Source organism: Poecilia mexicana, unplaced genomic scaffold (genome assembly GCF_051168715.1).
Source record: "Poecilia mexicana isolate PSO_F unplaced genomic scaffold, ASM5116871v1 scaffold_1, whole genome shotgun sequence".
NCBI classification, from domain to species: domain Eukaryota; kingdom Metazoa; phylum Chordata; class Actinopteri; order Cyprinodontiformes; family Poeciliidae; genus Poecilia; species Poecilia mexicana.
This window is the reverse complement of record NW_028263370.1, coordinates 7,160,622-7,172,934: the sequence shown is the minus strand read 5'-3', so window position 1 is coordinate 7,172,934 and position 12,313 is coordinate 7,160,622. Positions and strand designations below refer to the sequence as shown.

General features: G+C 42.8%; 1 protein-coding gene across 1 annotated transcript; it reads left to right on the top strand.

The window, feature by feature from the left end:
* Positions 1-7,137: 7,137 nt before the first annotated feature.
* On the top strand, positions 7,138-11,693 carry rtn4rl2a (reticulon 4 receptor-like 2 a). Its single transcript, XM_015007737.2, has 4 exons — positions 7,138-7,418; positions 7,998-8,224; positions 8,344-8,577; positions 8,727-11,693. Exons 1-4 carry the CDS (start codon positions 7,220-7,222, stop codon positions 9,579-9,581), a joined length of 1,515 nt encoding a protein of 504 aa, XP_014863223.1. The 5' UTR covers positions 7,138-7,219; the 3' UTR covers positions 9,582-11,693.
* Positions 11,694-12,313: the final 620 nt, after the last annotated feature.

Below are 12,313 nucleotides of genomic sequence, written 5' to 3'. Positions count from 1 at the left end.
TTCCATGTTGTAGAGAGACAGGTTATTGGCCGATAGTTGGATGGGACTGAACCCTTTGAGGGATCCTTCTGGATCAGGATTGTGCGCCCTTCAGTTAACCATTCAGGGTGAGTCCCATTCTGTAGCAGCTGGTTCAGTTGAGCTGCCAGTCGCTCATGGAGGGCAGTGAGTTTCTTTAGCCAGTAGGCATGGATCATGTCAGGCCCTGGTGCTGTCCAGTTTTTCATACCCGAGACTCTTTCATGGTTGCTCTTATAGCCGAGCATTTCAAGGATCACTGATGCTGAGTTGTATATCAGCTCATTGGTTTCTGTTATGGTGTTGGTAGGGATTGTTCTCAATGCTGCATTCACATCTTCAATGAGACTTTCTGATGGTACTTCACTCAGCCGTTGTAATTGGCGTCGGGGTTGCCTGGTGTTCATTCGGGCCACGATTCTCTCTCTCAGGTCAGTTGCTGTCTCGTTCAGCTTTGATAGTTCGTTCATTACTGGGGCTGCATACCCAGTCTCGGGGTGGGGAGTAGTTAACTCCCCCCTGACCTTACCTTTGGGCTCCTCCCTTATGCCGTAGCATTTGTGTTGTACCTCGTCAATCTCAAGTTGTGATAGCAGTTGCCGTTTGCGGATGTTGGAGCACTGAGCTACTAGTTGTTTGGCAGTCATTGTAGACTGTGGGTGTCGAAGTAACCATTCCACCCTCAGTCTTTGCATGTAACCCCTCTGACTAGGGTTACTTGAGTAGTAGCATTCCAACAGATCCATGTTTTCGTCTCTCGCCCATTTCCGTCTTGTTCCAGTAGCCCATTTTTCATCAAGGTGCTCTGGTTCCCCAGCACCTGACGCAGACCTTGTTTGGCCGGGCGACGTCTGAGCCGGCATGTCATGCTTATCAGTGTCTCTCATTGTATGAGATTGTATGAGGTAGGCTATATAGCTCCAAGGGTCTTGCCTAGGGACCCACACTGCATAGCTCAATTGCACTGTTGTAACTTGCCCCAACCTGGATTCGAACCCCGGTCTCCCAGGTGGTAGACTGGTGTCTTACCCACTGAGCTATACAGTCAGCTATATATATATACTTACTCACTTAACTTAATTATCGCATATGACTAGTTAATGTGTCTTGAATCGTACAATTCCTGTTACTCTACAGAAATGCTGCGAACAGGAAATATTTGATATGTGGCAACTAATCAAGTACATTAAAGAAATGTAATATCATAAATCATCTACACTAGCTGGTTATCAGAATCACATACGTTTCACAAGTTTCTCATAAAATCTGTTTCATCTCAATGAATGCTGACAAAATGTCAAACGCTTCAATGAGACTTTACAACTGATGGCTGGTCTTGTATTGGACTTGAACCCAGACCAGATAAATCAGAAATGACATAAAGCAAGACTTTATCAACTAGTCAACTAAAGGCTGATCAACTAATCAGCCTTTTGGACGATGCGAGAGCTGTGTTGTGGAATCCAGCCAATGGAGAGAAGTGCTGCTGAGGTTAGCCAATCATTACAGTTCATTCTCTGTGACGCTAAAGAGTCTCACTTTTATCCTCTAAAAGTTACCTTGGGATACGCAACACATATTCACAGAGTTTAAACGTAACAAACTTTGAGCATTGAACCTTTCTATGACCAATTATGGACTATTCACATTCAAATTAAATACAATTTTGACCTTTTGCTTTTCGTTTCATAAAACATTCCAATGTAGCTGCAGCTGACTTTATATGAGCAAACCTCCATAACAGCCAAAGCATGGCTATTTTCCCAGACTGCACGGTCCTTTTCCCTAAAAGAGAAATTTCAGCCGGTCAGCTTAAAGTCTTTGAAAATTTAAATGAATGAAATTACTGAATATGCATGAGGAATATTTTTTTTTTCACCCATGTTCTTTGAAAACAGAAACACCTTCAGCCTGGTGTTCCGTCACCCTCGCTCACACCCTCTCTGATCCGCTACCATCACATCACCTATGATGTAACGCCGCACTCAGACGCTCGGTCACACCTGCAGCAGAGGATCATGGAGGCTCATTAGGACAGACCGAGTGATTGGCAGGTTTTTCAGGGTACTTAGCGCCACAGAGTGCAAAAGATGTCAGCGTGCCATGTTAGTAGGTGCAGTGACGCACTCAGCGGTTGGTAAGGTAGCAGTGGACCGGAGCCCAGGAAAAATGACACGTGGATCCAAAACGGACAGACAGACACGCACACGGACAGATAGACGGGGCTGGCAGATGTGAAAGAGTGGGCGCCGGCCCGGGGAAGCCGCGTTTTGTTTTTGTGTGGGGAATGCACAAACACGACGTAGTAATAATCACACCGACCGAGGAGACTTGCGCCCACACGGCACTGCGAACCTGCTGTGTGGGAGACTGGCACAACGCTGACTTACTGTTGGGCCGCGGTGGCATTTAGACAAAGTTTACCACAGCGGGCAGGCGTGCAAACACAAATTATCACACCGCATTTAATCACAGCAGGTTCTGTGGGTGTGTGTAAAGGGAACGCCAAGTGAGGTTTTGGCCCCTGGACAGGCAGTGGGCACCAGAACCTTTAGTCCAGAAGCAGGAGGTGTGAGGGAACAATAACACAGAAGGGTGTGGTGTGATGGATCCCCTATAATTACTCATCTGTTTATTATTCCTGTGGCTCTGTTGGCACAGAAAGAACTGCAGACTGTGTCAGCTCTGTGTGTGAGTGTGTGCGTACTGCATGCAGCCGTGCACAGGCTCCACACACTCACAGAGTGACTCCATCCACCACCACTCACTCATCTGCTGGCCCTCCTGTGAGTTTCTATGAATGGCTGCACTTCTGTTGTCTGCATCCTCAAGGCTCCAGTCTGAGCAGCCCGTCCTCCTTGTTCACCATCAATGAGAGATAAAAAAAAGAGGTGGAATTATTTCCCAAGGTCATCTCTGACCTACTCCACTGCATCTCTTGCGACTTCACTCTAATCAGTGATGTAAATGGTTCTCTTTTTATTTTTTCTTGTATTCATTCCATGAAAGACAATTAAAAAAAAAAAACACGCTCGTTAGAAACCTTTCTACAAACGTAGAATTGTCTGCAGAGATTTATGCAGACAGGAGTCCCAGGCTAAAAAATAATGAATAATTACTCAAAGCATTTTGTAATAGCGTAGAGAAGTTTAAGCAACTTTAATCACTATTTCAGAAGACAAGCTACATTCATGATAAAGCTACAGAGTTTAATGAATTCTTTTTGTGGGTTATAAAAGTAGAAACACGAAAAATCTTTTAGTACAGCAGGAGGTTGGAGCTCATTTTTGAACACAGACTTTATTAAGGAAGATTTTAACTGGGGTTAAATAAGCTAAGACTTGATTACATTAAGCATTGACCGCTGGTCAGTTCAGAATCTAAATACTTTTGGATAAATATAGGTAAAGAAAATTTTATTTTTCAATTTTGAATTACCCTGTAGTTCATGTAGGCCTTTCACATAAAATATTTTCATACCAACACGTGTCTTTCATCTATGAAGCCCCAATAACCTAAACTCATCAGGAATAAACAGAAAATAAGAAATACATTTTCTAAACATTCATAAGCTGTTAGATTTGATACTGAGAATGCAATGCTGTTTTACTTCGAAGGTTTTCACATTTTTGTTACTTTTAGGCTGTGACAAATAAATAAAAAAAATAATAAAATAAAACCACTTTGCAGTTCAATGTAAACTGTGTCATATTTTAGGAATGTAAAAAGGTTTAACAATGCAGCACACATTTTTCGTATTTTTCCTGTTAAACTAACATATTATAATTTCTCATATTAGGATCTTATAGTCAGTGCAAACTTGATAAGTAGAGGGTAAATTTTACATTTGCTTATTTTTAATCAAATAACCTAACTTATTCAATACACATGAGTGAGTATGGCGAAGGCTCCAACAAATATCATCTCAACAGCAAACATATAGAAGATCGTTTTTCTGCTCAGAACATACCAAAATTGATTTCTTTTTCTTTTCTCTTAATGCAAAACGTCTTTTGGTGAAGACTGAGCACTGCAGCGCTTCTTGAAAACATCAGCCCAACAATTAAATATGGTGGTGGCAGCATTATACTTTGGGAATTCTTTTTCTCACCAGGGACAGAAAAATATAAACAACAAATTGAGCAAAAAAAAAACAACTAAAAACAACTTGCTTTGGGGCTGAGGCACGCCTTCCAGCTGTATAGTAAACCTGAACATAACCAGAACTTGAAAGCTGTTGTGCACACAAGCTCTTCATCTTATCTGACAAACAAAGCTAATTTGCATAGGAAAAAAAGCAAACAATTTAGTTTGCTAATGCAGAACGCTTTGCATAGACATAAACTACAGTGAAATAATTGTTCTACAAAATATTGGTTCAGGGAGGTTGAATCAGAACTCATTACTTATTTTACATCGAAATGTCAGCCAGTCTTGTCTAGCAAAAGTAATCTCAGTTATTATGGCCTGTTTCTCAGCTTTTATCACACCGTTTCAAATACTGGTAATCTAATTCAAAACGAGGAGAGAAAAAAATGGCAAGTACTGACTCCGGAAAGCAAAAAGACGACAAAACACAACAGATGCCTTAATGTGGACGCCACTTCAAGTCTGTTCAGCTGTGACTCTCAAGCTGTCACTGCTTGTGATTGAAAACCAACAGTGACATGCCATCGCTTGCATCTATGTCACCGTGACAACTTTTTTTTCTTTGCTAAAATTACTTTCTGAAATCAAAAATAAACCCCTGGTTACTCCATTCTAAATCAAATCAATTCAAATCAAATTTTATTTGTATAGCACATTGCAGCAACAAGGGATTTCAAAGTGCTTCACACCATAAAAACACAAAGTCATAATACACACAGGCAACAATTGAAACATTACATTTAGTCAAGTGCCATCATTAATTTAGTCCTTGATTATGTTTCAAAATCATTTCTAAACAAGTGGGTTTTTAGTCTAGATTTAAAGGCACTCGGTGTTTTAGCTGTTTTTCAGTTTTCTGGAAGTTTGTTCCATATTTGTGGTGCATAGAAGCTGAATGCTGCTTCTTCATGTTTGGTTCTGGTTCTGGGGATGCAGAGCAGAACAAAACCAGAAGACTTGAGAGGTCTGGAAGGTTGATACAACAACAGCAGATCTTTAATGTATTGTGGTGCTAAGTCGTTCAGTGATTTATTAACTAACAACAGTATTTTAGTCTGTCTTCCTGGTTTAAATGAGAACGCGAGCACTATTAAGTGTGCAAACTTTTTTTTTGCCAATTATATGGATGGTGAAATAACTCCAGACTGAATAATACAAAATAAATCTGTGAAAACAGGTAGCCCCTTGCAAAAGCATCTTTACCCTCTGAACTATTTTCAGATTTTGACATGGTGGGAAAATCAAATTAAAGTTTTCTTTTCTTCACATAAATAATATCTAAACTGTGTTGTGCATTTATATTTACCTGTTATGTTGTAGAACTGGATTTGACTCTAATTACAGCTGAAAATCAGGAACCATATTTAAGTATGTTTTTGTCTAATCATGCTTTTGCACTTTTAGAGACTGAAGTTTTCAGCCTTTCTTCTTTTCAGAACTGATCAAGTTTTGTTGGTGGCGAACCTCTGGAAAGAGATTTTTAAAAAAGTTTTTAAAAACATTCTCAACTTAATAATGCTGGACTTTGACTTAACCATCCTAAAATAAGAATATACTTTAATCTAAGCTATATGGCTCTGGCTTAACAAGTATTCAAGTTGTTGTTGACGGTGTGTCCTATGACTTTGTATTTTTGTGTTTTTATGATGTAAAGCACTTTGAAATGCCTTGTTGCTGAATGGTGATGTACAAATATAAAACTAGTTTTGCATGTTGGCTGAAATAAATTTGAATAAGTCTCATCTGACTGGAACTCCTTTTTACACATCTCCTACATGGCTTGTGGCAAACTGCAACAAGACTTCTTGTTTTTGTTGGATACTGGCTTTTTCTTCTTCTTTTTTTGCCTCTTTTTCATAAAGAATTAATTTATGAAAAAAAAAATAACCTGACTAATTTTCCACCTGATCTGTGGATCTCAGCAAGTCCTCCAGAATCACAAAAGTCCCCTTGGATGCTTCCCTGGTTAGTGCTCTCATTGTGGGGCTTCCAGCTATGTTGGATGACCACATGTTGGTTGGCGATGGGCTGTGCCATGTTCTGAGTGTTAGGCCACTGTTTGTTCAAGCCCGTTGAGAGTTATTCATAGAACAACTGCATTTATACTGAAAGTATTTTACACATATGCTAATTATGTTTACCAGCTGTGATGTGAAGAGATATTTGGTTGCACTGGATGTTATTAGGTGGATCAGAGTTTTACTCTATACACTATTTTTTTATCGATCAGTATAATAAAATAATAAAAAAAATCCCAATAAAATTGAGTGAGTTATGTGGCGATAATGTGACACAATATGGAAAAACTTGAATGGGAATGAGCATTTCATATATGTCAGAATTTGACTGACACTTGGCATTAGACACTGACACCTTCCAAGTGTCCATTCCTTCCTTGTTAAGATAGGTGCCATTCCAGAGCTCCATCATCAGTAATTATGTCAGCACTATAATTAAACCACAAACAGGATGACAGCGCATGCCGCAGTTAAGCACAACAAAATTCTCTTCAATTGCGGTTGTTTGGTGTGACTCGCTATCTTGTGGCTTAATCATAACTCGGGGGCATCCTCCTTCCCTCGGACAGAACCATCTATAGGAGTGTTTTTTCTTCTTCTTTGTATCACTCTGTCTGGGCGCAGCGCGCCGGAAGCAGACCATAACAGTCTCTGTGAACGCAAGCCAGGAAACAAGCCTCTGCTACCCATCCTCCGCTCCTCCACAAAGCCCAGTCATCATTACCGGGCACCGTGCCTTATTGGCTTGCTCCCGCCTCCCTCATCTTCTTCTTACACAAACACACACACAAACACACACATGCTCCCACCCTTCCTTCTCTCTGCCATCACCAATGTGCGTCGAGAAAATCTCCTCCTCCCAGTCCTGAGCGCACGTCTCCAACCAGCCTTTTACGCGCGTAGAAGCTCTTCTCGAGAATCCCCTCGCGGTCGGCCCCTCCCCTTTCCGTTTTCTCGCCGCCCTCATTCATTCATGACCCCCGAGCAGTGACGTAGGAGATTCCACGGTGCCCACTGCCGTAGGCAACTACGGCATGCTGGAGTATATATGGGACAGTGGTGGCCATCAGCCGGCACACTCTCAGTCGCTCCGACTCGGGAACCAGAGCATCAGCGGAGATAGCAAGGCTTTACTTCGCCCTCTCAGGCTAACTCGCTTTGGGCTTTGGTTCAGGATGGACAACTCTTCTATTTCTCGGAGCCGACGAAGCTCCATCATGCGCAACTGCAGAAGTAAGTTCCTTTTCGGTCTTTGGTTGGGGACATTTCTTGGATTGTACTTGGAGTTGAAACGTGTTTGCTCTATGATAAAAATTGTGCATGAATGCATTAAGTTTTATATGAAAATATATGTGATTTCTGTGATGTATATTATAAGCAGAGAAAATGGATGGATGATGAACGTTTTACTATTCAGAACCACAGATGAATTTCCCATTAATAATTTCCGTCTTATTTGTAATTGCACGTTTTTCGTATTGGTAGAAGTAGAAACGAGTTTTACTAAAGTCTCAGAAATGTTGTGTTTTGACTGAGCGGTTTTGTGGCCATGTGGTGCGTAATGGTCAGAGCGAGTGCGTAAGTGTCATAGGCATAACTCCGAGGTGTGTATTCTTTTGGAAACTGTAACTTTTAGCTGAAGTTTCCGTGTATTCAAGCTCTTTATTGAAACTGGAGAATTAAACACATATTTCAAATGAGTGCAGTTGCTTTAACGTCAGAACCGTCCATGCTATTTGCACTGGATAAAAGAGGATGAATTCAGCACCACGGACTGCTCTCACCTCTTTCTCTTCTCTGTCTCTCCTCCAGACGGTCTCTCCCTCTGGCTGGTGGTCTGGCTGATCCTCGGCAAGCCAAATCCGGCGTCGGCGTGTCCGCACCACTGCGTGTGTTACCCGACGCCCATGACTGTGAGCTGCCAGGCGCAGAACTTCACCGCCGTCCCCGTGGGAGTGCCGTACGAGTCCCAGCGCGTGTTCCTCCAGAACAACCGGATTACGGAGCTCAGAGTTGGCTCTTTTGGCTTCGGAACTCAGGTAGGAGGGCAAAAAAAAAAAAAAAAAGTTTCTAAACGTGTTTTAATTGTATTTTATTTTCCCAGCATTTAAATCTAAAGAAAAAAAATAGCTCAAGATTTTTATACGTCTTCTTGTAGGTTCTGTGGCTGTTCTCCAACAACATCACATGGATTGAGGCAGGTGCTTTCAGTGAGCTGAGGGACTTGGAGGAGTTGGATCTGGGAGACAACCCCGGCCTTCACAGGCTTGAAGGGGGAGCTTTCCGCGGCCTTGAGAAGCTCCAGAGCCTCCACATGCACCGCTGCCGGCTCACTGCCCTGCCCCATGACATCTTCCACAAGCTTTACAGCCTACAGTTCCTCTACCTGCAGGTAGGGGCGCTAGAGACACATTGCTGCTCTCACATTTCTGATTCACATACACGTGCAGCTGCCCACACTGTGCACGTGCTACCCACATTCCAGATCAGATACGGTGAGTTCTTTTTTTTTTTTGCTTATCTTCTTTTCTTGGTTTTCAGGAAAACAACCTTCACTTCCTGCAAGATGACATCTTTTCTGACCTCATCAACCTGAGCCAGCTGTTTCTCCATGGCAACCGGATCCGAACCCTCTCAGAGAATGTGTTCCGTGGCCTGGTCAACCTCGACCGGCTTCTCCTCCATGACAACCGCATCCGTCAGGTGAACCGCCGCGCCTTCCGCGACCTGGGCCGCTTGACGATGCTTTTCCTCTTCAACAACTCCCTGGCCGAGCTGCCAAGCCAGACCCTGAGGGACACCCAGGGCATCGAGTTCCTCCGCCTCAATGCCAACCCCTGGTCCTGCGGCTGTGAGGCCCGTGCCCTGTGGGAGTGGTTCCGTGAGGCCCGCGTCTCATCATCCGAGGTGATCTGTGCCTCTCCTTCCATTCGCCGTGGCCAGGATCTCCGCTTCCTCCGAGAGATGGACTTCGCCCTCTGCCCCCTGCCTGACCCTGGCTCCATTGCTGGCTCCACCACCACCACCTTCAGCACCAAGACCCGCTGGTGGTTCCACAAAAACAAGCCCCAGTCCTCCACAAAAGGCATCTTTGAGAAGTCATCAGAGACTGTCAAGGCTGGCTTGTATGGAAAAGGTCCTTCTACAACCACTTCGGTGGTCAAGTATGAATTGGCGGATGAAGAGCTGGCTCTGCCCAAACTTGACCCTGAAGAGTACTGGGCAAACTACGGCAATGAAGAACCAGGTGTCTCAGTGCGGTGCTTTGAGCTCGAATGTCCACCTGAGTTTGATTTGCCTCCATCTTCCTCTCCTCCCAGATCATCCTCACCCTCTTTACTCTCTCTACTAGCCCTCTCTGTGTTCACCATCTGCCTCCACCTACTATTTGGCTGAATTGAACTCTTAGTGCCACACCCCTTCCCTTCCAGCCTGTTTTAGAGGCTGAAGGAACCCTGTTAGACTCTTTATACCCCCTTTGCCCACTCTGCTGTCAGGTATTCCTCAAGGAACAGCATGGGAGATTGGGGGAATGGCTAGATTCTTAATCTACCACCTATAGGGCTTAACACTTATTCAGGGCTGCTAAGAGTTCTTCATCTACAATCATCTACAATGATCACCAGGTATGGCTTTCTGTGCCTTACCTGCATTGCGACTCCCTGTAAGCAGGGCTACGAGGGCTGAGTCCATCACCAGTAAGAAGGCAATTTGATAGCAGTTGTGTACGATGTTGTCAATTCTGTCACCTCAACTTTAGTCAATACTACTAGTGCTATTACTGCATCCAGCTACCTGGCTGCTATGAATACTACGATTACTGTTAGAAACAGTGTACAGTAATTACACTACTGTAACCACTTAAAGTGTCATGTAAATAGGTTTGTGTTGTGCGAGTGTTCAGGCTGACTTTGTGGTCCAGCACAATCACTTTTCATTTGGATCCAGGAAAACTGTGAAGGCTTGTGCCTCTACTTGACAGAGCACCATGCACAGTGAAGCAGGGAAGAGACAGGAGCACAAAAATACTGTGAAGACAAAGACGACAGAGGGGAATCCAAGATGACAGGGACAGCAGACGGGAGGGAGGGAGAGCGTTTGAGCAGCAATAAGAGTGGGAGAAGAAGGTCAGTGCTGGCAGTAGAAGCAGCAACCTGCAGGAGATAAGTAATAAATCTGGTTCACCTGTAGTCCTCCATTCACCACCCTCTGTAAATATGGTGTTGTTTAGCGACAACCACATGGAGAGAATGCTTTCTTTCGGAAAGCTGGAGATTTCTGATTTTGGATGTCTTTCTGTGACATATTGATATAATGTGTGATGATTGTTAACTTGAATGCCAATGAATGATCTTGATATAAAAGATATACTGAATATTTCCTGCATCATGCCTCTCTTTGATGAATATCTTCTAACTGGAACGGTTTTTCTTTTTGTGGGCCGTTGGTGATTTTGAAGCAATATGAATGTGGGAGAGAATATGGTAAAGCAAAAAATATAAGATACAAACAAAAGTAGCAGATTGCTGTTGGGTGACAAAACCGTGACTAAAGAGCTTGTGGACCTAAAGAACTGACCACACAGTCACATGGGCAGCGCTGGCTATAACAGGCATCTGTAAGTGTGCATCAAAGGCAATGAATGGATTCACAAGTTGGCAACTCTGCAAAGGCAAATACGTCACTAGATTTAGCACTTCACTGACTCACCAAGGGGTTGCGCCAAACGGACAGACGAGGTGTAAATTGGATGCTTTTTGTGAGCAAACTAAGAGAGCAACACAGGAATCCGGAGCCAGTAATTTAAGACTCCCGTGCAGCTGGCGGAGATTAGACTTTCCAAAAAAGTCAAGTTCAGCAGGGGATTCTGAGGCTGAAAGACATTTTGATCAAGAAGCAGAAAGAGTTAAAGCTGAAGCAGGAAGTTTCCAAATATAGGCATCCACACTGAGGGAACAAAGGCGATGCTGATGTACAACGATGCCTTTATTTCCTCTCTCTGCTCACCTCATGTTACACTCTTTATTTCAAGCCATCTCGATCCCTCAAAGGTAGTGGAAGAGATTCTTCAACGAAGGTTATCAGGGGAAGGCCAGGATGTAGTAGGAGTGAAAGAGTAGGTGGTGATGTTAGAAATCTTCACACATGCAGACAGATGCAATCAGAGAGCTGGTGCTCTTCACTCCTTTGATATTTCTCGCCACAATGAGGAAAGCCTGTGGGAAATATTCAGTGCTATCTTGCTGTTTAGTAAGTCTCCTAGAGGAGGTCAAACTGAGCCCGGGTGCTCTCTAGTGACCATTACGTCACTTTCAGATGACCAAAGTGCCAGTTATACCATTTCCCCCCAAAGTTTCCTTTGTTAGTTTGACAGTCTGCATGTTTTATGTTTTGTATCTGAAGAGAGAAATAGTCATTAATATATTAAACACTGACTTGTTATTTATTTTTACTGTAAAAGAAAAAGACATGTTCTTGAAAGAATAAATTCATACTTGTTTTAACAAAGTCTGTTCGTGTGGGAGTTTTATTCTATGTCTTGGCAAATATCCAGTCAAGCACCCAAAGCAAAAAGAGGACAGCACGCACACACACACACACACACACACACACACACACACATGCGCAAACTCACACACACCGTCACACAGACAAGCAGAGACTGCTGGCCTTGTGTTTGCAGGCAGCTGACCATCCCTTTCAGTTACACAACTATTAATAAAAGCAAAAGAAGTAACAGAAAGTGAGCAGGGCTGCAGTTCTCTGCTCAGTGAATCTAAACCAAACTCAAGCAGCAGGAATCTTATCTTTCTCTTAAATGGGACTAATACACATTAAGACATAATGTAAATAATTCAATCTAAATTATTAGCTTACAGATTAATGTAATTTTATTGACAAAATGATCTTGTCATTCTACGTGAGGCCATGCCATCACGAGTTACAAAAAAAAAGTCACTCATTGTCAGTTTTTACAGTGCAACATGAGCTTAAATACATCTACCTGGCAAGCACTGTTTGGAAATGCAAGAATTTCACTTCAATTTATAGACTGCTTAATTAAAACTTTTTCATTAAACTTTCATGAGCTGAAGTTGAATAACAAAAGTTTCTTCTATATTAACACA

What these genes read in the sequence shown, in the direction of transcription:
- rtn4rl2a (XM_015007737.2), top strand. Translation starts at nt 7,220, where the DNA reads ATGCTGGAGTATATATGGGACAGTGGTGGCCATCAGCCGGCACACTCT. An exon ending in CATCATGCGCAACTGCAGAA is followed by an intron (nt 7,419 to 7,997) that starts GTAAGTTCCTTT and finishes TCTCTCCTCCAG; the next exon opens with ACGGTCTCTCCCTCTGGCTG. An exon ending in CTTTTGGCTTCGGAACTCAG is followed by an intron (nt 8,225 to 8,343) that starts GTAGGAGGGCAA and finishes GTCTTCTTGTAG; the next exon opens with GTTCTGTGGCTGTTCTCCAA.